The 23,479-nt window shown below is 47.1% G+C and overlaps 1 protein-coding gene across 1 annotated transcript in view; it reads left to right on the forward strand.

Moving 5' to 3' along the window:
* Positions 1 to 18,834, forward strand: part of LOC120034408 (rho-related GTP-binding protein RhoN-like) — a 34,387-nt gene extending 15,553 nt beyond the window's left edge. Inside the window, exons 3-5 of the mRNA XM_038980947.1 lie at positions 7,177 to 7,286; positions 14,006 to 14,140; positions 17,610 to 18,834. Coding sequence (XP_038836875.1) covers positions 7,177 to 7,286; positions 14,006 to 14,140; positions 17,610 to 17,879 — 515 coding nt within the window. The 3' untranslated portion in view covers positions 17,880 to 18,834. The remainder of the gene's footprint in view (positions 1 to 7,176; positions 7,287 to 14,005; positions 14,141 to 17,609) is intronic.
* Positions 18,835 to 23,479: the final 4,645 nt, after the last annotated feature.

Below are 23,479 nucleotides of genomic sequence, written 5' to 3' on the forward strand. Positions count from 1 at the left end.
GTCACCACCTCCACTGTCACCTCCACTGTCACCAACTCCACTGTCACCTCCACTGTCACCTCCAATGTCACCTCCACTGTCACCACCTCCACTGTCACCTCCACTGTCATTTCCACTGTCACCTCCACTGTCACCTCCACTGTCCCACCTGCACTTTAAAGCCTTTGACAACCTGACGTTGCACACTGTATTTCAGACCACCAGATTCTTTATGTGTGTGTGTGTGTGTGTGTGTGTGTGTGTGTGTGTGTGTGTGTGTGTGTGTGTGTGTGTGTGTGTGTGTGTGTGTGTGTGTGTGTGTGTGTGTGTGTGTGTGTGTGTGTGTGTGTGTCAGAACTGGGAAAAGTGCAACACCTACAGTGCTCAAACCTTAGAACTAATGGAGGGGAAACAGACCAACCCAGCAGAATGCTTTGTAGGACATGATGAAAGGATACTGTTTCTAGATGCACTATATAATGTCCTGGGTTGGCATCTAGTAGCCTGCAGTACAATCCCTCTCTAAAGGTGTCCGGTCTGGCAAGACATAATGCTTTTCGAGCATGATCTTTGCTTGAGTGGAAGGCTAGAAGCCAACCCCCCTCCCATTCCTAAAGACTCTGGGCATCTGCAGTGAAAGCTCTAATGTTCTCTCAGCCACTTATAGGACCAAGAGCCCCAATCCCCCTCGCTTGCCTCTCTTCTTCCCCCCTCCCCTTCTCCTCTTGGCTACCTCTTTGCCATCAATGCATCAGCTCCTTGTGGATACGCTCCGTCCTCGCTCTCTTTTTCCCGTCTCCGTCGTTCCCCTGCTCTCTCGCTCGCTCCGTCTCTTACCTCCTTTCAGGGCAGCACAAAGAAGCCATTTGCATCGCTGCAGGTTGCTATGATACTCAGTCAGCACAACTTGAAATGTTTTGCTGCACTTTGAAGGTGGCATTACAGGGGAAAACAGCTGCGGGTGTTAGAGAGAAATAGAGAAATAGAGAAATAGAGAGTGGTATGTGTGAGCACATTTGTATATTTGAGTGTTTGTGTGTATGGGTTGTGGCTGGTTTGATAACACTGTTTCTATGGACCCAGCACAGTATGCACCAGTCACTGTATTTGAGAAAGTGGGCGTGTGTGTGTGTGTGTGTGTGTGTGTGTGTGTGTGTGTGTGTGTGTGTGTGTGTGTGTGTGTGTGTGTGTGTGTGTGTGTGTGTGTGTGTGTGTGTGTGTGTGTGTGTGTGGTCTAATCAGCCAGTGTTTGTTGCTGTGGACTCCCTGCCCTATGCTCATTAGATGACTTCTGGGCAAAGGCTGCTCTTTCCCCGTCTCTTTGCTGGAAGCCATTACAATGGCCTCTTTCTCTGCACCCAGCAAAAACCCTTTAACCATGAGCCATGTCTCCACAAGGAACCAGACATGTCCAGTTCAAAGAGGCGTAATCGTCCTGGTGATGGTACAATATAATTCTTCAACACGCAAATTCAATTCTATACAATTCTGTTTTGATACTTTTACCCAAAACAGGCATTATACTTCATGAAGTAGTTTTCTCTCAAAAACTGGTAAGAAAATTGGACAATGTCGCCCCTACTCACAGCAACAACAATCAAGGCTTGTAAATCAGATTTCATTTTTCCAGCACAGACTGACTTATCAAACTCATTTCCTAAAAACATGAACAATATAACGGCAGTATCTCATCACAATACGGTCTGATCAGGAAGTCATGTCACACATCTTTTAGTGGCAGCAGTCCCTTGCTCACAGTTATATCCAGGGACTTAACAGTCCCTCAAGGCGTAAATGAAGTCATAGCAGAGGCCATTAGGCCTGGATAGTGTGTGTTAGCGCTCCAGTGAATCCGTGCCTGTGTCCTACTACTATATCGTAAGTCCCTTGGGATGTTAATGGGCTTTGAGAAGGCTGGCCTCTTGGCTTCTCTGTACCCTCCATTCAGACAGAGGCCTTTCCCTTCTGCCTTCTGCCTCTTCTTCTCTCTAATTAGTACAGTGGACATAAAGACAGCCATCCTTACTTCCTGTCGGAGGTGGCTAGTGCTAAATCAGGCTAATGCTAACGCTAGGCGTTTTGTTTAGGGTGTTTTATGCCCGTCCTTGGTATCGAGGGGCATGTTTGCTTTGGCAGTGCCAGTCCCGAGTGGGCTGGGCCAGGTTCTGCCTGTACCCCTCCCCTCTCCTGGCCCATCCGTCTTGTCCCTCCTCCCATCCCTGGCTGGAATTCACTTGACCTTTTGTTCTATCTCACAGCCAACGGCGTGAGCCCCCACCTTCTCGCCTCTCGTAACAGTCCAATACCTCTTTTTTAGTCCTGTCCCGTCCAACACTTTCATTACCCATCTGCACAGCACCCCCCCCTTCTCTGCGCCATCGCACCCCCCATCCCCACCGTATCTCTCGCGCCTATCAAACTGGCTTTTGGCAAGAGGCACGGAGGAATTTTGTGAATGGCGAAACCGGCATCTCTCCTGCTACGGATGATGATGGTTATGGTGATTGGCTTTTATTTGTGTCTGCTCGGGTTGTTTTACACACAGTACATTTCCTCCTTCCTCGTTTTCTCCCTCCCTCCCCGTCTCTCTCTCAGAGGACTTTTCTGACTTTGTCAAAGTGCTGAGGAGGCCTCTCTGTTGCTCTGAGGTTCTGTGACTAGGGCTGCCGTGCCCGTCGCCTGTCAATCATGTTGATCTGTAGGATTGACTGAGTCCTGCTCAGTTTATCAAGGCCGCAATGACTTTAAAAGTCAAACAAGCACCTTTGTTTCAACATCCGTCTACATTTTACATCCGTCTACATCTAGTCTCCATCTTTATCCTCCCGTTTTATATTCTCTCTCTTTCTCTCTCTCTCATCCCTCTGTTCTTTGCCCTAGCTTCAGCCCAGTGTGAAAGTCATTAAATATTTTTGTTGCCCTCTCCTGCTCTCTCCTCTCCCCTCACACATTCCTCCCTCCCTCTCTCCTCTCCCCTCACACACTCCTTCCCTCTCTCCTCTCCCCTCACACATTCCTTCCCTCTCTCCTCTCCCCTCACACACTCCTTCCCTCTCTCCTCTCCCCTCACACACTCTTCCCTCCCTCTCTCCTCTCCCCTCACACACTCCCTCCCTCTCTCCTCTCCCCTCACACATTCCTCCCTCCCTCTCTCCTCTCCCCTCACACATTCCTCCCTCCCTCTCTCCTCACCCCTCACACACTCCCTCCCTCTCTCCTCTCCCCACACACACTCCTTCCCTCTCTCCTCTCCCCTCACACATTCCTTCCCTCTCTCCTCTCCCCTCACACACTCCCCTCTCTCCTCTCCCCTCACACATTCCTCCCTCCCTCTCTCCTCTCCCCTCACACATTCCTCCCTCCCTCTCTCCTCTCCCCTCACACACTCCCTCCCTCTCTCCTCTCCCCTCACACACTCCTTCCCTCTCTCCTCTCCCCTCACACATTCCTTCCCTCTCTCCTCTCCCCTCACATATTCCTTCCCTCTCTTCTCTCCCCTCACACATTCCTTCCCTCCCTCTCCTCTCTCCTCTCCCCTCACACACTCCTTCCCTCTCTCCTCTCCCCTCACACATTCCTTCCCTCTCTCCTCTCCCCTCACACATTCATCCCTCCCTCTCTCCTCTCCCCTCACACACTCCCTCCCTCTCTCCTCTCCCCTCACACACTCCCCTCTCTCCTCTCCCTCACACATTCCTTCCCTCTCTCCTCTCCCCTCACACACTCCCCTCTCTCCTCTCCCCTCACACATTCCTTCCCTCTCTCCTCTCCCCTCACACACTCCCCTCTCTCCTCTCCCCTCACATATTCCTCCCTCCCCCTCTCCTCTCCCCTCACACACTCCCTCCCTCTCTCCTCTCCCCTCACACACTCCTTCCCTCTCTCCTCTCCCCTCACACACTCCCTCCCTCTCCTCTCTCCTCTCCCCTCACACATTCCTTCCCTCTCTCCTCTCCCCTCACACACTCCCTCCCTCTCTCCTCTCCTCTCCCCTCACACACTCCCTCCCTCTCTCCTCTCCCCTCACACACTCCCTCCCTCTCCTCTCCTCTCCCCTCACACACTCCCTCCCTCTCTCCTCTCCCCTCACACACTCCCTCCCTCTCTCCTCTCCTCTCCCCTCACACACTCCCTCCCTCTCTCCTCTCCCCTCACACACTTCTTCCCTCTCTCCTCTCCCCTCACACACTCCCTCCCTCTCTCCTCTCCCCTCACACACTTCTTCCCTCTCTCCTCTCCCCTCACACACTCCCTCCCTCTCTCCTCTCCCCTCACACACTCCCTCCCTCTCTCCTCTCCCCTCACACACTTCTTCCCTCTCTCCTCTCCCCTCACACACTTCTTCCCTCTCTCCTCTCCCCTCACACACTCCCTCCCTCTCTCCTCTCCCCTCACACACTCCCTCCCTCCCTCTCTCCTCTCCCCTCACACACTCCCTCCCTCCCTCTCTCCTCTCCCCTCACACACTCCCTCCCTCCCTCTTTCCTCTCCCCTCACACACTCCCTCCCTCTCTCCTCTCCCCTCACACACTCCCTCCCTCCCTCTCTCCTCTCCCCTCACACACTCCCTCCCTCCCTCTCTCCTCTCCCCTCACACACTCCCTCCCTCTCTCCTCTCCCCTCACACACTCCCTCCCTCTCTCCTCTCCCCTCACACACTCCCTCCCTCTCCTCTCCCCTCACACACTCCCTCCCTCTCTCCTCTCCCCACTGCAGGCCTGTTGTGGTGTGATACATACTAAAGATCACCTTTGGCATCACAGCACCTTGTGACCAATCAGGGCCCTGCATTGTTTGATACCCTGCTGAGTGATGGACCTGCTGTCCGTGTGATAGGGCTGGTGGGGAGTTAGTTTGTGTGTGTGTGAGCGTGTGTACGTGTGTGCGAGCGTGTGTGCGCGCACGGTAATGTGCACATGTGTGTGAATGCGTGCATATGTGTGTGCGAGTGTGTGTGTCTGAGCACAGCTCTCTCAGCAGTAAACAGCAGTGATCTTGTGACTGTGTTACGACGTCTCTAGCAGGGTGTAACAGTGTTTCCTAATGACTGACTTCCTGCTGCTGTGAGGACTGCTTCTTCTCTGAGGTACGCTCCCTGGCTCTGTCTGGGACCCCGCTGTTTGTATATGAGATGTCACTCTGTTCTGTGTTACTCTGTTGCTCTGTTGAACAGCAGGACGGGAGAAACAGGAAGCTAAACGAATGACCGTCTAACAAACTTTTCAATGGTTATATGAAAAAGAGGACATTTGTAAAAGCTTCCTTCCTGTGCACTCGTAATCTGAAGCGTACAGAGGCCGTCGCTCGCACAGGCACATTCTCTCTCACTGTAGTGTGACAGCCTTTGACCCTTAGGACAGTAGGCCTGTTGCATTGTCCTGTGAGAGGATGGCTCCGGTCAGGGCAGGGCGGCTAGCTGAATGGGTAGGGCTATGGACCGCGTGCAGCCATTGTGCAGGCCTCAGTCCACCACAAACAAAGAGAACATAGCACTGCTAAAACAGGCACAACTACCGTTGTGTCCAGCCCAATTCACTGACACAGAAAGCCTGTGCTGCTTCAACAGCCTGCCATGGCATTATGTGAGGCCATGTACAGTAACAATGTCTACATCACTCTACTCTACGTGCCAGACATCAGTTACAGGCTGTTTGTATAGGCTTCTACTGCTCTGACTTGGTGGCATTTCAGCTGACAGTTCGGTTTAAAATCTTGTCTACATCTTTATCCTCCCCTGTTTTATTCTCTCTCTCTCTCTCTCTCTCTCTCTCTCTCTCTCTCTCTCGCTCTCTCTCATTCTCTCTCTCTCATTCTCTCTCTCTCTCATTCTCTCATTCTCTCTCTCTCTCTCGCTCTGCTCTCTCTCTCTCTCTCTCACCAGTTTGTCTCCTAACAAAAGCAATAGCAGAGTCAGATTCCTTGTGTCCATTCCAACAAGTTTCTGTTCCCATGCTCTAGAGGGATGTAGGCTTGTGTTGCCTATATCTCAGGGGAGGCAGGAAGGAACCCACAGCCACATCCCCAGCCAGGATCCCTCGGAGCCCAGGGAGTTTTACAAGCCTCCTAATGAGAGCATTAGGGGAATGGAGAGAGGAGAGAGGGAATGGAGAGTTGAGAGAGGGAATGGAGAGAGGAGAGAGGGTGAATGGGGAGAGGAGAGAGGGAATGGAGAGATGGGGAATTGAGAGAGGAGAGAGGGGGAATGGAGAGAGGAGAGAGGGGAAATGGAGAGAGTGAATGGAGAGAGGAGAGAGGGAATGGAGAGAGGGGGATTGAGATGGGGAATGGAGAGAGGGGGAATGGAGAGAGGAGAGGGGGAATTGAGAGAGGGAATGGAGAGAGGGGGAATGGAGAGATGGGATGGGGAGAGGAGAGAGGGGGAAAGGAGAGAGGGAAAGAGAGAGGGGGAATGGAGAGAGGGAATGGGAGAGAAGGGAGAGGGGGAATTGAGAGAGGGAATGGGAGAGAAGGGAGAGGGGGAATGGGCCACTCTGCCTCCAAAATGGATGAAGGTACAGAAAATAAAGAGAGAGAGTGAAGACGAGTGAGATGTGTATATGGACAGGATTGAGTTCCAAGAGGAGAACGTGTGTGTGTGTGTGTGTGTGTGTGTGTGTGTGTGTGTGTGTGTGTGTGTGTGTGTGTGTGTGTGTGTGTGTGTGTGTGTGTGTGTGTGTGTGTGTGTGTGTGTGTGTGTGTGTGTGCGAGAGAGAGAACTCTCAAGAGCGGCAGAGAAAGTGAGAGCGAGAAAGCGCTTTGTCCTTTGTACCGGCGTCCATTGTCATTTGGGATGGGGATGTAGTATGTGCAAAGGGACCTAGCTCCTCTGACAACTACAGTTCATGCATGTGTGTGTGCTTATCACAATGCCCCTCCCTACCCCCTACCGCCTCTTAAACTGGGGGAGGGGTCACAGATTAAGAACACCCTCCCATCTGCACACAGCTGTTCATATCAATAGGTGTTTGCGTCAGCAGAGAGTGTGTGTGTGCTGTGAAGCTGTGATACTCCCTGCTGGAATGGTTAAGTGTACAGTATGTTAATGCCCATTTGTTAAACAGCTTCGTCCTCCAGGTTGTACAGGGACTGCCAAGCGTTCCCATTCTATTAGTCATCTGGGTTGAATGAGGTCAAGGGACCTTATATAAAGTGTCTAGTGTACTGACGGGGACTAACTGTGTATCCGTGTGTCCGCAGGTTCCTCGTATTATGACAACGTGCGGCCGTTGGCCTATCCTGACTCAGACGCCGTGCTCATCTGCTTTGACATCAGTCGCCCAGAGACTCTGGACAGTGTCCTGAAGAAGGTCAGTCTCTTCCTCTTCCTCACCTTCCAACTGCCCCTCTTCCTCCCCCCCAGTCAGTCACGACCAGGGTATATAACTGCCTTCAGAGAACATGGTTCATGACTGCTGTTTGCGATTGCTTACACACTTGTTGCGGAATTTGGCTCACTGTGTCAAAACTCTACACACAAGTGAAATAAGAGATGAACATGTCACTTCTATGTCTAAATGAAACTCTGCCAGCAAAACCTAACAATGCTTTTTCAAAATGGCATTTTTGCTACAAAATGATACACACCTGCACCATTTGAATTACTCTTTCAAAGCAGCAGCAACACACTGATGGACTTTATACAAAACACTGCTGTCTTTAGTACTTTGTAAACCTTTTTCATTTTTCTCATACAGGCTTCTGTGAAAGATTGTTCCAGCACAGTACATCTACTCACATTTCAATGAACACAACAAATAGAAAGGCTTCAGAGAGAAATATATACAGCTTATTTTTTTGTTTTTGTTGTTGTTGTAAAAACCTGCAAAGAAAAGTAGAATTACAGTACAGTAATCAATACAATATGTTACTGTAAACTCACGAAAACAAAAATATTTACAGTAAAATTACAGTGCGATGGTGAACAAAAAGTATTGTAAGGGATTGTAAGAGATGGGGTGGATGGTTTATGGATCCCGCCTTCTGTTAAGGGTCTGGCACATCACCTCATCCACATCACAAGCAATGTCATCCCTGGCTGGGCAACAGAGAGAATATTGCCTTGTATCTAACCCTGGACTGATCCCACCTCAGTGTCTCCGCATGCCTCTTCCATTGCTTGCAGAAGAGGCAGGTGGTCATGTGGTTGGCGGTCATACACTTTCCAACGCCAAGCCGAAAGTAATTCCTCAATCGGATTGAGAAATATGGAGTCAGGGGGCAAGTATACAACTGTGAAGTTATTGTGGTTGGTGAACCAGTCCCTGACCAGAGCAGCCCGGTGGAAACTAACATTATCCCAGATGACAACAAACCGGGGCTGCTCTGGACCGTCCTGTACAGCTGCATTATGTAGTGCATCCAGAAATATGATTATGTGTGCAGTATTGTAGGGACCCAGGTTGCCATGGTGATGGAGAACTCCTTGCAGACTAATGGTGGCACACAAGGTGATATTTCCCCCACGCTGCCCAGGGACATTCACAATGGCTCTTTGTCCTGTAACATTTCGGCCCCGACGCCTGGTTTTTAGCTAGATTGAATCCAGCTTCATCAATGTAAATTAACTCATGAGGCTGTGCAGCTGCATCAAAGTCCAAGACTCTCTGTAACAGAAAATGCAAACACTGTACTGTGAATATGGTGTAACTCAAAACACAGGACTACAATGTCTATGGGGGTGGGGGGTGGGGTGGGTTGGGTCAGACACATTCAGTCAAAACTACAAGCAAGGCAGGTGCCCCCATAGGAACCCTGGACATCGAACGCTGTTCCTCTCAAATGGAACCCTGGATATCGAACGCTGTTCCTCTCAAATGGAACCCTGGACATCGAACGCTGTTCCTCTCAAATGGAACCCTGGACATCAAACGCTGTTCCTCTCAAATGGAACCCTGGACATCGAACGCTGTTCCTCTCAAATGGAACCCTGGACATCGAACGCTGTTCCTCTCAAATGGAACCCTGGACATCGAACGCTGCTCCTCTCAAATGGAACCCTGGACATCGAACGCTGTTCCTCTCAAATAGAACCCTGGATATCGAACGCTGTTCCTCTCAAATAGAACCCTGGACATCGAACGCTGTTCCTCTCAAATGGAACCCTGGACATCGAACGCTGTTCCTCTCAAATAGAACCCTGGACATCGAACGCTGCTCCTCTCAAATAGAACCCTGGACATCGAACGCTGCTCCTCTCAAATGAAACCCTGGACATCGAACGCTGTTCCTCTCAAATAGAACCCTGGACATTGAACGCTGCTCCTCTCAAATGGAACCCTGGACATCGAACGCTGTTCTTCTCAAATGAACCCTGGACATCGAATGCTGTTCCTCTCAAATAGAACCCTGGACATCGAACGCTGTTCCTCTCAAATGGAACCCTGGACATCGAACGCTGCTCCTCTCAAATGGAACCCTGGACATCGAACGCTGTTCCTCTCAAATGGAACCCTGGACATCGAACGCTGTTCCTCTCAAATAGAACCCTGGACATCGAACGCTGTTCCTCTCAAATGGAACCCTGGACATCGAACGCTGTTCCTCTCATATGAACCCTGGACATCGAACGCTGCTCCTCTCAAATGGAACCCTGGACATCGAACGCTGTTCCTCTCAAATAGAACCCTGGACATCGAACGCTGTTCCTCTCAAATAGAACCCTGGACATCGAACGCTGTTCCTCTCAAATAGAACCCTGGACATCGAACGCTGCTCCTCTCAAATAGAACCCTGGACATCGAACGCTGCTCCTCTCAAATAGAACCCTGGACATCGAACGCTGTTCCTCTCAAATAGAACCCTGGACATCGAACGCTGCTCCTCTCAAATGGAACCCTGGACATCGAACGCTGTTCCTCTCAAATGGAACCCTGGACATCGAACGCTGTTCCTCTCAAATGGAACCCTGGACATCGAACGCTGTTCCTCTCAAATGGAACCCTGGACATCGAACGCTGCTCCTCTCAAATGGAACCCTGGACATCGAACGCTGTTCCTCTCAAATGGAACCCTGGACATCGAACGCTGTTCCTCTCAAATAGAACCCTGGACATCGAACGCTGCTCCTCTCAAATAGAACCCTGGACATCAAACGCTGCTCCTCTCAAATGGAACCCTGGACATCGAACGCTGTTCCTCTCAAATGGAACCCTGGACATCGAACGCTGTTCCTCTCAAATGGAACCCTGGACATCGAACGCTGTTCCTCTCAAATGGAACCCTGGACATCGAACGCTGCTCCTCTCAAATGGAACCCTGGACATCGAACGCTGTTCCTCTCAAATGGAACCCTGGACATCGAACGCTGTTCCTCTCAAATAGAACCCTGGACATCGAACGCTGTTCCTCTCAAATAGAACCCTGGACATCGAACGCTGCTCCTCTCAAATGGAACCCTGGACATCGAACGCTGTTCCTCTCAAATAGAAGACTGGACATCGAACGCTGCTCCTCTCAAATGGAACCCTGGACATCGAACGCTGTTCCTCTCAAATAGAACCCTGGACAGCTGCTTCATCGTAGGTTGGTGTTGAAGCAAGATGCGGCGGAGTGTCGACATACTGACACGGTTGATACTATGGAATGTTGTGTGATCCGAGATGATTTGCTCTGGTAGTTGATGTAGGTGGATGGTGTTGTTTGCCCACACTAGATTGACAACGGCCAGTTCCTGTTCATGGGGAACAGACGTGGCCTTCCACCCTCAGGAGGTCGTCTGGCAGTTCTGTAGAAAATTCCAGAATATTATGTCATTGGTTAGGTTCTGCTTTACATACTGTACTGTCATACTGTACACAGTAACATCAAAACTGTATTACATGTACTTCACAGTACTATACCTATTTTTTGGTTCATTGAGGAGCATAGACCTAATATTGTAGGACTACGTTGTATTGTACTGTGATGCAGAATGATGTGCAACAATTACATAGGTACAGTCTAGTGTAGAAAGTAGAAGACATACCTGTTCTCCAGTCTAAATGTCCGTATTCTGGATTCTACCGTGTAGCGACTCAGGTTGGGCTGGACTCTCTGCCCAGCCTCCCTCATCGTCAGGCCATGAGTTATGACATGGTCCACCAAAGTGTCCCTAATGTCGTCGGAAATACGTCTCCGTCTATTGCCTGGTCCCCTTCTTTGTTCTTGTCCTCGTCCTCCTCCCACTCCTCTCTCTCCTCCTCTTCCTCTCGCTCTCACTGCCTCCATGTTTGCAAAGTTCTCACCAAAGAGGTGATGTTACCTGAGGTCTATATGTAACGCTGTAGCTCAGACTAATTGGTGTTTAATTACTGTAGAAGTGTTTTCATGTGTGTGTGGGTGTTGCCAATTTCAGGTATGTTTTGCATTTTGAATAAAAGTGTTTTCCCGATGATTGCAAGAGATTTCCTTCTTCAATGAAGTGTCTAATGTAAGAAACAGTGTAGTGTTTTGCAGAATTGCAAACAAAGTGCAAAGTGTGTTGCAGAATTGCAAACAAAGTGCAAAGTGTGTTGCAGAATTGCAAACAAAGTGCAAACAAAGTGCAAAGTGTGTTGCAGAATTGCAAACAAAGTGCAAAGGAGTAAATGTGTTTGTACTTTTGGTGCCTTTGTTTAAGGCATGGTTACAAAAGGTTTGATGCTTTTGTCTAAGCATTCCCTTTCAGTGTGGAAGCAATCGGCAAAAACTGTCACATTCTCATCCAAAGTGTTCTGACTTCACTTCTCATATAGAGTTCCCATGCTGTCTATAGCCAGCACACATTCTGACCCATCAACAATAGAAGAAATCACGATGGGGGGTAAGAGCCACCCCCCTTTATCGCCATGAAACAAGCAGGGCTACTTGACCCCTGACCCCTATAGGAATGGGAGGTCAGACTGGAGAATGAGAGGAGGCCTTGGAGCCCGGCTGGGGTGGGATTTGGAGTGGAGCTCCAGCAATGGCAGATTAGCTATGCAACAACCAATCAGAGAACAGCTGTTTAAGGGGACTGAGTATTTATGTGAATCTGGGCATTCATGGGACTTTCATACTAGATGAGAAGCCAGGACAGATGCTGGTAGTTAACGTTTTTATGGTGGCTTTTGGGGCGTGATATTTTGATACTGGGCTTGGGAAGGGAACCAGCCAGAGTGTGGTAAGGTGGTGACGTGGTCATGGGAATGTTTTACAGCTATTCTCATGAGAGAGTTTGTGTGTGTCAGTAAATTTGTTATATGACTGTTTTATGTGTGTAATGTGTGTGTGTGTGTTTGTGTCATGTAAACCAGTCTCGCTGGCCCTCGGCGGTCTCTCAGTAGTCCTCCATCTTGAGGCCATGTGTGGCGCGTCTCTTTGAAGGTCTCCTCCTGTGAGCTCAGGACATTGTAAAATGCATTCCCACGGCGGCTCTGTTGACATGTTTAGTGGTCTGAGGGGAGCTGGTAAAACACGCCCCAGCCACAGGCTCTGTAGAGCTGACCCACACGACACCTTGGTTCTACCCTCCCGTCTCAGTCTCAGGGCTCAGTGCACCCATCTGTCGACTTAGCTTCTGGTTTTCCCATGAATCCCCTGCTAGGGGGTTTGCCATGACCCCCTGACCCCTACTGTCCCCGGTAATTTAAAAAACCTGCGGCGAATGGAAACCTGTTGCCCAATCACCGTTCCAAATTGGACTCTTGACCTCTGTGACCTTGCCTGTCACCAAGGTCATCAGATGACAGGAGCGGGAGGGGATAGAGAATGGGGGTGCAAAGTTATTGGATGGTATAGAAGAGATGGGGGTGGAGCATGCGGGGGGGGGGGGGGGGGGTCAAAGGTTGTTTAACTCTTGACGGATGGCTGAACACCCCTGCATTCTGCATGTGGCCCCTGGATGAAGTCAGACATGCACAATGTTTTGGGGGGTGTTATTTGGTATTTGTGTGGCAGGAGGGAAGCAGAATGTTTTTTTTCCCAGCTGAAGTCTGAACGATGACATTTCATCTCACAGGGTGTGTTGTTTCAACTGGACTGCACAGGGTTTTCTGTTCTGTGCTCTACCTAAAATAGCTCTATTGACTCAAGCCAGAGAGTGGAAAGAAATGAAATGAATCTCATACCGTTGTATTATATCACACATAAATCTCTCTCCTCCATTTCTAGTGGATTAGGAAGTCTTATCCAAACCACTCAATTGGCAAAGAGAATTTAGAGCACCGATTTAATGGGGGAGCTCATTGAAACAGTTTCCCAATTATTGTGAAATGATAGATTCCTCTGAGATCTAATCATAGATCTGCGTATTCATCTAACTGCGTGAAGCTATATTGGGAGACTCACACAAGTACACAGGGAACAGCACAGAAGTCTCACAGGGAGACCACGGAAGCAAAGTCATTCATTTACATTCGTTTAGACTAATGACTAACCTAATGTCTATTACAGAGAGATTTGGGTGAGACAAAGAAACGGTTCATCCTCTTTGGTTATCAGGGGCCAGGGTCAACCCTCCTCCTCTATGAGCTGCGTGGCCAGGGTAGAGTCCTGGGGGTCGCAGGTCAGGGTAGTTTGGGCCAGAGAATGTAAAGGTCCTCTGTGTGGAGTCATTCCACTGTTTTCATAGGAATGTCCTGCTGGTGAGGTGACCTGACTGATGAGCGCTGCTGGCTATTTACTGATGCGCTGTCTGTCTGTCTGTCTGTCTGTCTGTCTGTCTGTCTGTCTGTCTGTCTGTCTGTCTGTCTGTCTGTCTGTCTGTCTGTCTGTCTGTCTGTCTGTCTGTCTGTCTGTCCCAGATCTGGATCAAATACTGACCTCGGTCCAATTGAGGTGTGCTTGAGTTGGCTTGGAATTTGCACTTTTGGAACTATTCCATTGGTTCCATAATCACAACGGGGGGAAACGAAATCAACTAGACCTCTAGTATTTGACATGTACAGTATTTTTACTAGGTTTGATCTGTCCGTCTACCTCTCTCTTTCTGTTTCTTCATTAACCTCTGCCTGCCTGTATGTCTGCCTGTCTGCCTGTCTCTTTATGCGTTCCTTGTTAACATGCTCCTGCCTGTGTGTCCATCCCACAGTGGCAGGGGGAAACCCAGGAGTTCTGTCCCAATGCCAAGGTGGTTCTGGTGGGTTGTAAGCTGGACATGAGGACAGACGTGGGCACCCTGAGAGAGCTGTCCAAGCAACGCCTCATCCCCATCACACACGAACAGGTGAGCAGAGGAAGAGCGGCGGGGAAAGGATGGAGGGAGGAAGAAATGAAAGAGTGAGAGAAAAACATAGCAGGAAGGAGACGGATCTTTCAAAAAAAGAGAAAGAGGAAACCAATCGAGTTATAATGAGACACGCACGGGAGAAGAGAGAGACAGAGCCGACCCATTGTCAAACTAGCTTTTAACCCTTAACCCAGCATTGATGTTGCCACCCACAGTTGCTATATCAACACCCACACATACATTATGTACATATTACCCTATACATAGAAACACACTGAAGCAGACATTTTGCAGAGGTTGGCGTTCTGACTCTAATATGCTGACAGCGATGTGGAGGTTGGTTATTGTAAAGGGGGTTTAGGGGGTGCCAGGGTGGGGGGTGGGTATGTAGAGGATTTATGTCTCAGGAGTCGAGACACATTTTACCCTGAGATTAAATATTCATGCAGATTTAGGGATTTTGAAAAGGCGGAATAAATAGAAAAACAGACTTTGATAAACAAGGCCTTTTATCGCACGCTACCACATCCTCTTAGCCAGGGGCATGGTAATGATGGAGGGAACGAGGGACGGGTGATAAACAGGTCAGTAAATCTTTGAAATAATCCTCTTTTTGCGTGTTTTGATGCTCTCCCGTGTCTGACATACACAGAGTGGAGGGGCTGTGGGGCTGTTTCACCCCCCCATATACACACAAAAGCTCAGGGAACCGAGGACCGTTTCCACTGTGAGCTGTCTGTGGGCTGGCTGTGTGCTGGCTGTGTGCTGGCTGTGAGCTGGCTGTGTGCCGGCTGTGTGCTGGCTGTGTGCTGGCTGTGAGCTGGCTGTGGGCCGGCTGTGTGCTGGCTGTGTGCTGGCTGTGAGCTGGCTGTGAGCTGGCTGTGGGCCGGCTGTGAGCTGGCTGTGGGCTGGCTGTGGGCCGGCTGTGAGCTGGCTGTGGGCCGGCTGTGGGCCGGCTGTGTGCTGGCCACTGGGGAAAAAACAGATAGAGTCCCCCAAAAAAGCAACGGGAAAAAAACAAAGCATGTAAATAAAATAGACAAACAAAAGATAGAGTGGGATACCATTAAGCTCATGGGCAATGTTTCAGAGGCTCATGTTAGGGCTGTTGTGTTTTTGTTCTACGTCATACTCTATTTCTGTCTGAGGCAGGTACTGTACTGTTCTGACCTGTCTATAATTGCCAGGGAATCTGTGTCACATACAGTACAAGCGCCTGGCAGGCTCCCAACAACCAAGTTTTGCTGATCTAATCCAATATCCCCCAGCTTGTTATCCTGTTGTTGATCTCAAATGGAATTCCGGTAGCAGAGTTGAGGAGTCACAGGCGAGGTGACCACAGGGTGAACCCTACACATTACACGCTCATCTGGCCACGGTCTGATAAAGCTTTGCTGCTTGTCAGGCCCATCTCTCCCTCTCACTTCGTTTCTATCAACCTTCCTCACCCCCTCTCTCGCTCTCTCTCTCTCCCTCCCTTAATCTCTCTCCCTCCCTTAATCTCTCTCGCCAATCGCTCAGTCTCCCTCCCTCTCAATCTCTCTCTTTCTCTCTCTCTTTCCTCCCTCGCTATCTCCCTCCCTCCCACCCTTCCTTCATCTCCCTCCCTCTCAATCTCTCTCTCCTCCCTCCCTCCCTCTCAACCTCTCTCTTTCTCTCTCTCCTCCCTCCCTCCCACCCTCCTTCTCTAAATCGGTGTTTCCACCTAATAGAGACGTTTCCTGTGACTGTGTGACTGGAAGGAAGGAGCCTTGATACGATCACACCAGGCCTGTGGTTCTGAAAGGCCCCATCTGTGTGTGAGTGCATGTGATCCCAAGAGAGGGCCATTGGAGGTGTAAAGACAAACCAATGTAAAACAGGGAAACCGGACTAGGCATAATCCAATGCAGAATAAGGAAAGATAGCCAGAGAGGAGAGGGCAAATAAAATACCATAGATTCTAAACTGAAACTTCATCCGTTCGATGTATCCTTTCAGTCAGTGAGCTTTGATAACACTGGACCTGGGGGGAAGCAGGCAGCACACAATGCCAGGCAGGCTTTGGACAGCGAGTTAGTTTCTCCTCTCTAGTCTCCCATACATATACATGTACCAAACAATGGGAGGAAAACTCTAGCCCACTGGGCTCTCTGTGGTGGGCTTTCTGCTCAGTTTAAACAGCAACAAACAGAACGTGGCAGGAGAAAGCGGAGAGACAGAGAGAGACAGAGTGAGATGGAGAGAGGGAGTGTCATGGATTAGTCATTAGATGTAGGGCAGGTTCAACTGTCTGCACTATAGACATGATGTTTAGACCAGCATCATCTCTGTGGCTCCTGCTTGTCTCTCACTACAGTAACGTGAGCTCATTGGTGCTAGGTTATGGCGAATGAACTGTCATGGTACCTCAAGAAGAACAGTAGATACTATTCACAACAGCAGGATGTTGTTGACGATGATGTTCTTGATGTTGTTGTTGACGAGGATGTTCTTGATGTTGTTGATGTTGATGATGATGTTCTTTATGTTGTTGTTGATGATGATGTTCTTGATGTTGTTGTTGATGATGATGTTCTTGATGTTGTTGTTGATGATGTTCTTGATGTTGTTGATGATGATGTTCTTGATGTTGTTGTTGATGATGATTTTGATGTTCATGATGTTGTTGATGATGTTGTTGATGATGATGTTCTTTATGTTGTTGTTGATGATGATGTTCTTGTTGTTGTTGTTGATGATGATGATGTTCTTGTTGTTGTTGATGATGATGTTCTTGATGTTGTTGATGATGATGTTCTTGATGTTGTTGATGTTGTTGTTGATGTTGATGATGATGTTCTTGATTTCTTGTTGTTGATGATGATGTTCTTGATGTTGTTGTTGAGGATGATGTTCTTGATGTTGTTGATGATGATGTTCTTGATGTTGTTGATGTTGTTCTTGATGTTGTTGATGATGATGTTCTTGATGTTGTTGATGTTGTTCTTGATGTTCTGATGTTGTTGATGATGGTGATGTTCTTGATGTTGTTGTTGATGATGATGTTCTTGATGTTGTTGATGATGACGATGTTCTTGATGTTGTTGTTGTTGATGATGATGTTCTTGATGTTTTTGATGTTGATGATGATCTTGATGTTGTTGATAATGATGTTCTTGATGTTGTTGTTGATGATGTTCTTGATGTTGTTGTTGATGATGTTCTTGATGTTGTTGTTGTTGATGATGTTCTTGATGTGTTTGATGTTGATGATGATCTTGATGTTGTTGATGATGTTCTTGATGTTGTTGTTGATGTTGTTGATGATGGTGTTCTTGATGTTGTTGTTGATGATGATGTTTTTGATGTTGTTGTTGTTGATTATGATGTTCTTGATGTTGTTGTTGTTGATGATGATGTTCTTGATGATGTTCTTAATGTTCTTGATGTTGTTGATGATGATAATGGTCTCTAACCCCCTCCCTCCTCTCCTCCCTCCCCTCAGGGTAGTGGGTTGGCACGTCAGATAGGTGCGGTAGCCTACGTGGAGTGCACCTCCAAGGTGTCGGAGAACAGCGTACGGGACGTGTTCCACATCACCACGCTGGCGTCTGTGCGGCGGCCACACAAGCCTCAGCTGAAACGCAGCAGCTCCCGCCGGGGCCTCAAAAGGGTGTCCCAGCTGCCCCTGCCCCCCCTGCCCGGTCGGACTGATACCCTGGATCCTGCCCCTGCCATGCAGAAGGACCGGGCCAAGAGCTGTGTGCTCATGTAGAGACCCACCAAGACAAATATATATATATATATATATATACAGTACAGTATGATACACAGAAATATATGACAGACAGAGGAACTCTATTTATTGGTTTTGTTTTGTTCAATTTTATTTAATAAAAAAAAAAGAAATCCTCTATTATTCTCGTTTTGCACTGCTGAGGAACAAGGACAAAAAAAGAAAGAATATGCTTTTGTGTGTGTTTGCGAATCTTTTTGGAGCTGTTTACGTTATATTTTTTGGGACTGATGGACGGTGAAGTGGACTGGTTCTGCCGAGACGAAGTCTCAGGGTGGAGAGAGGAGAGGAGGGGAATAGGAAGTGCTGCATGGTCCTGGGGTAGGGTTTGTGGAGTGCACTGACTGGGGGATCAATCCTTAACACAAGGACGGCACAGCAGCCATCTTTACTGGATGGGTGGAGGAGAAGACTTTCATTCTGCGGAGAAGGTAGTGGAGGAGTCGGATCAGGAAGATGGAACAGGAAACTTCTCAGTGGACAATGGACATGGTTGCTGTTGCTATGCTATATTGTGATGATACTTCCTGTTGCCATGTGTGAATAGAAACGTGTATAAAAAAAAAATGCTGAAAAGGGACTATTGAGTGGGTAAATGATGGGAGTAGGTCAGACAGACAGAACTACAGTAGTCAGTTTGACATTGCTTTTGTAACCAGACAGAGTTAACAACATGAAGAATGTGTGGAGTTTTCCTCAGATTATTCGAACCACAAGTGCTTTCTAGAAAAAAGTCACTTTACATATCTGTTTTTGTAATAATTTAACACTGTTCAATGCGTCAACTCAGATCATGTCAACTTGATTCACTGAAACTATTGCTGTTGTCGTTATGTTAAGATGTTCATTTGTGGGAAATATAGCGGTAAAATGTTAGGGCTATTTTACTGTATTTTCACATACTCTAAAAGTCTCAAATAAAGCAACAGCTTGACTGTAGGGAGAAGAGACTTCCTCTCTGAACCCATGTCTCTTCATTGTGTTTGAGAAGACATCAGTGCTGTCAGTCACTAACAGTGCTAACGGTGCTGCTGTAAAGTATGTGAACCCCTTGCGCATTTACAGATTTTTTTTGTTTTTACCATGAAATCTTAATTTAATCAGAACCAGTCTTTTTGATCTGACATATAGTTGAAGTCGGAAGTTTACATACACTTAGGTTGGAGTCAATAAAACTTGTTTTTCAACCACTCCACAAATTTCTTGTTAACAAACTATAGTTTTGGCAAGTCGGTTAGGACATCTACTTTGTGCATGACACAAGTAATTTTTCCAACAATTGTTTACAGACAGATTATTTCACTTATAATTCACTGTATCATAATTCCAGTGGGTCAGAAGTTTACATACACTAAGCTGACTGTGCCTTTAAACAGCTTGGAAAATTCCAGAAAATGATTTCATGGCTTTAGAAGCTAATTTAGAAGCTAACTGACATCATTTGAGTCAATAGGAGGTGTACCTGTGGATGTATTTCAAGGCCTACCTTCAAACTCAGTGCCTCTTTGCTTGACATCATGGGAAAATCAAAAGAAATCAGCCAAGACCTCAGAAAAAAAATTGTAGACGTCCACAAGTCTGGTTCATTCTTGGGCACAATTTCCAAACGCCTGAAGGTACCACGTTCATCTGTACAAACAATAGTGCGCAAGTATAAACACTATGGGACTACGCAGCCGTCATACCGCTCAGGAAGGAGACGCGTTCTGTCTCCTAGAGATGAACGTACTTTGGTGCGAAAGGTGCAGATCAATCCCAGAACAACAGCAAAGGACCTTGTGAAGATGCTGGAGGAAACAGGTACAACAGTATCTATATCCACAGTAAAACGAGTCCTATATTGACCGCTCAGCAAGGAAGAAGACACTGCTCCAAAACTGCCATAAAAAAAGCCAGACTACGGTTTGCAACTGCACATGGGGACAAAGATTGTACTTTTTGGAGAAATGTCGTCTGGTCTGATGAAACAAAAATAGAACTGTTTGGCCATAATGACCATCATTATGTTTGCAGGAAAAAGGGAGAGGCTTGCAAGCCGAAGAACACCATCCCAACCGTGAAGCACGGGGGTGGCAGCATCCTCACGTGGGAGTGCTTTGCTGCAGGAGGGACTGGTGCACTTCACAAAATAGATGGCATCATGAGGACGGAAAATTATTATGTGGCTATATTGAAGCAACATCTCAAGACATCAGTCAGGAAGTTAAAGCTTGGTCACAAATGGGTCTTCCAAATGGACAATGACCCCAAGCATACTTCCAAAGTTGTGGCAAAATGGCTTAAGGACAACAAATTCAAGGTATTGGATTGGCCATCACAAAGCCCTGATATCAATGCTATAGAACATTTGTGGGCAGAACTGAAAAAGCGTGTGCGAGCAAGGAGGCCTAAAATCCTGACTCGGTTACACCAGCTCTGTCAGGAGTAATAGGCCAAAATTCACCCACCTTATTGTGGAAAGCTTGTTGAAGGCTACCCAAAACGTTTGACCCAAGTTAAACAATTTAAAGGCAATGCTACCAAATACTAATTGAGTGTATGTAAACATCTGACCCACTGGTAATGTGATGAAAGAAATACAATCTGAAATAAATCATTCTCTCTGCTATTATTCTGACATTTCACATTCTTAAAATAAAGAAGTGATCCTAACTGACCTAAAACAGGGAATTTTTACTAGGATTAAATGTCAGGAATTATGAAAAACTGAGTTGAAATGTATTGGGCTAAGGTGCATGTCAACTTCCGACTTCAGCTGTATGTTGGTGTAGAGAAAATCATACGTGTAGTAGAAGAACAAAATTAAAAAGTAATTACTGCAGGTGCAAAAATAAGTGAACCCCAAGTTGCATTGGTTAAATCAAGTAGGTAAGTACAATCAGGTGGGTTAACAATTGGGTACCAAATGAACCAATCAAAGGAGAGATCGTTAGGAAAGAGTTTGGGCGGGATTCTGATCAATAGAGATAAGAAACCTGGTCAGTTTGGTGTTACCCATCCAGGTGAATACAAAGCACACCATGCCGAGAGGAAAGGAGATCTCAGAGGACATCAGGACGAGGGTAGTGAGAGCACATCAGTCTAGGGAAGGCTATAAAATCATCTCAAAAAGATTTGAGCTCCGTCAGTCCATTGTTCGGCAAATAATTTACAAATGGAGAGCATTTAAAATGACATCAACTCGGCCTAGAAGTGGACGCCCTTCCAAAATATCCCCAAGAGCAATAATAAATCAGGTAAAAGCCAACCCAAACATAACATCTAGAGATTTGCAGACCTCCCTTGCTGCATCTCAGGTAACTTGCTTCAACAATAAGATGAACACTGAATCAAAATGCTATTGATGGGAGGGTTGCTAGGAAGAAGCCTTTTCTGTCAAAGAACCAAACTGCCCGTCTTAACTTTGCCAGAGACCACCTGGACAAACCTGAATGTTTCTGGAAGTCCATTCTCTGGACCGATGAGTTCAAAATGGACCTTTTTGGACACAATCAACACCGCTATGTTCCCCGAAAACCCAACACTGCCTACCACCAAAATAACTATCCCAACAGTCAAGCATGGTGGTGGGAATGTCAAGATCTGGGGTTGCTTTTCCTCATCTGGACCTGGATGACTCCACATCATTAAGGGAACCATGAATTCTGAGGTATGCCAGGAGATTCTTGAACAGAACGTCGGGCCATCAGTCAAGGAGCTAAAGCTGGGCCAAAAATGGGGCTTCCAACAAGACAACGACCCAAAGCGTTCAATCAAATTTACCAAAGAATGGCTCAGCAGAAAGATTTTTGTTTTGGATTGGCAACGTCAAAGTCCTGACCTAAATCCAATTGAGATGCTGTGGTAAGACCTGAAGTGGGCAGTTCATGTCAGACACCCCTCAAACCTCACTGAATTGGCGGAGTTCTGTAAGGAGGAGTGGGCAAAAATCCCTCAAAACAGATGTCAGAGACTGATTACTGGCTATAGGGGACGTTTACTCCCAAGTTATCGCTGCTAGTGGAGGTGCCACAAGCTATTGACTAAAGTGGTTCACATATTTTTGCACACATCAAATCTGAGTTTCTGTTCAATAAAACACTTTTGTTAAATAAACAATGTAAATCTATTTTTGTTTCTGTAATTTACTTGGAATGTCTTTATTATGAATTGGGGTTTAGATTTGAATTTTATGTTTATTTTATACAAAAATAATGACCAGCTCTGTAGGGTTCACATACTTTCAAGCAGCACTACAGTGTCCCACTAGGCACAGACGTCAATTCAGTGTCTATTCCACATTGGTTCAACGTCATTTCGTTAATGTTGTGGACGTTGATTCAACCAGTGTGTGCGCAGTGGGGTGCGACCATCTTCTTGTTATTACTCAGCCCAAACAGATGAATGTTAGCTGGGGGTCCAGCCTAATCTAACTTCCCTATACAGCTCCATTAATTATTCACACTGTTTAAATTAAGTGCTTTGTAACGTCAAAACTAGTAGCAACTGAGCTGCCACCAACGAGAAGGAGACGAAAACTTAACTTTACTGGAGTTTTGAAACCCCATTTTTCTCCCCAATTTCGTGATATCCAATTACGATCTTGTCTCATCGTTGCAACTCCCCAACAGGCTCAGGAGAGGTGAAGGTCGAGTCATGCGTCCTCCGAAACACTCGGGAGGCCCCGTTGTAACACCTTTTAATCAAGTGTTGTGCAACAGCTTGCTAGGGACTGGGAGCATACCGGAAAAGGTTGAAAACACAATTTTTTGTGTTTCGAGTTCTGTTTAGTGCAGAATTCAGGAGTCAGTACAGCGTGATGGGAGAAGGAAATCCCAGCCGGCCAACCCCTCCCCTAACCCGGACAACGCTAGGCCAATTGTGCGCCGCCTCATGGGTCTCCTGGTCATGGCCGGCTGTGACGCAGCCTGTGATCAAACCCGGGTCTGTAGTGACGCCTTAAGCACTGTGACGCAGTGCCTTAGACCGCTGCACCGCTCGGGAGGCCCCGTTTCCTCTCTTTAAAGCTTCTTAACACTATAATAGTGTTTCAAATCCTGTCTAGTGCAGAATTAGATAACTTTTTCTGGAGTATTTTAAACACTGATTTATGTATCTGATCATTTGCCAGTTTAACCCATTTTGGTCGGCATTGTTGAGCACAGTGCTCAATCCACTAGCAGTAACTAGAGGTTTTACAACAAGCATTGCAGGAAACGGTATTTGCCTCTACCATCAAAAGTAGATCGAACGTAATTTTGCCTTATGCTTTTGATATCCGTTCATCATGATCCATTACACCTCATAGTGCAACAAAATGCTTAATATTAATACATAAGTACACTGTTATTTCTTCAAACACGCATACAACATTGTGTAAAAGATGTGGAATTACCCATAAACCTCTAAAAACAGAGCCACGTGGCAAGATAGGAAGGAGATAAAAATAAAAATAAATACTTCCAATGAATTCAATCACTAAATATTCTCTATCTTTGGTTATCCTCATAAAATTCTTACATTTTGAACAACATATCTATCTAATGTTGGTTTTATTCTCAACATTTTGGGTAAAATGAAATGAACAAATCACTGAAACG

This window comes from Salvelinus namaycush, chromosome 41 (genome assembly GCF_016432855.1).
Source record: "Salvelinus namaycush isolate Seneca chromosome 41, SaNama_1.0, whole genome shotgun sequence".
NCBI lineage: Eukaryota > Metazoa > Chordata > Actinopteri > Salmoniformes > Salmonidae > Salvelinus > Salvelinus namaycush.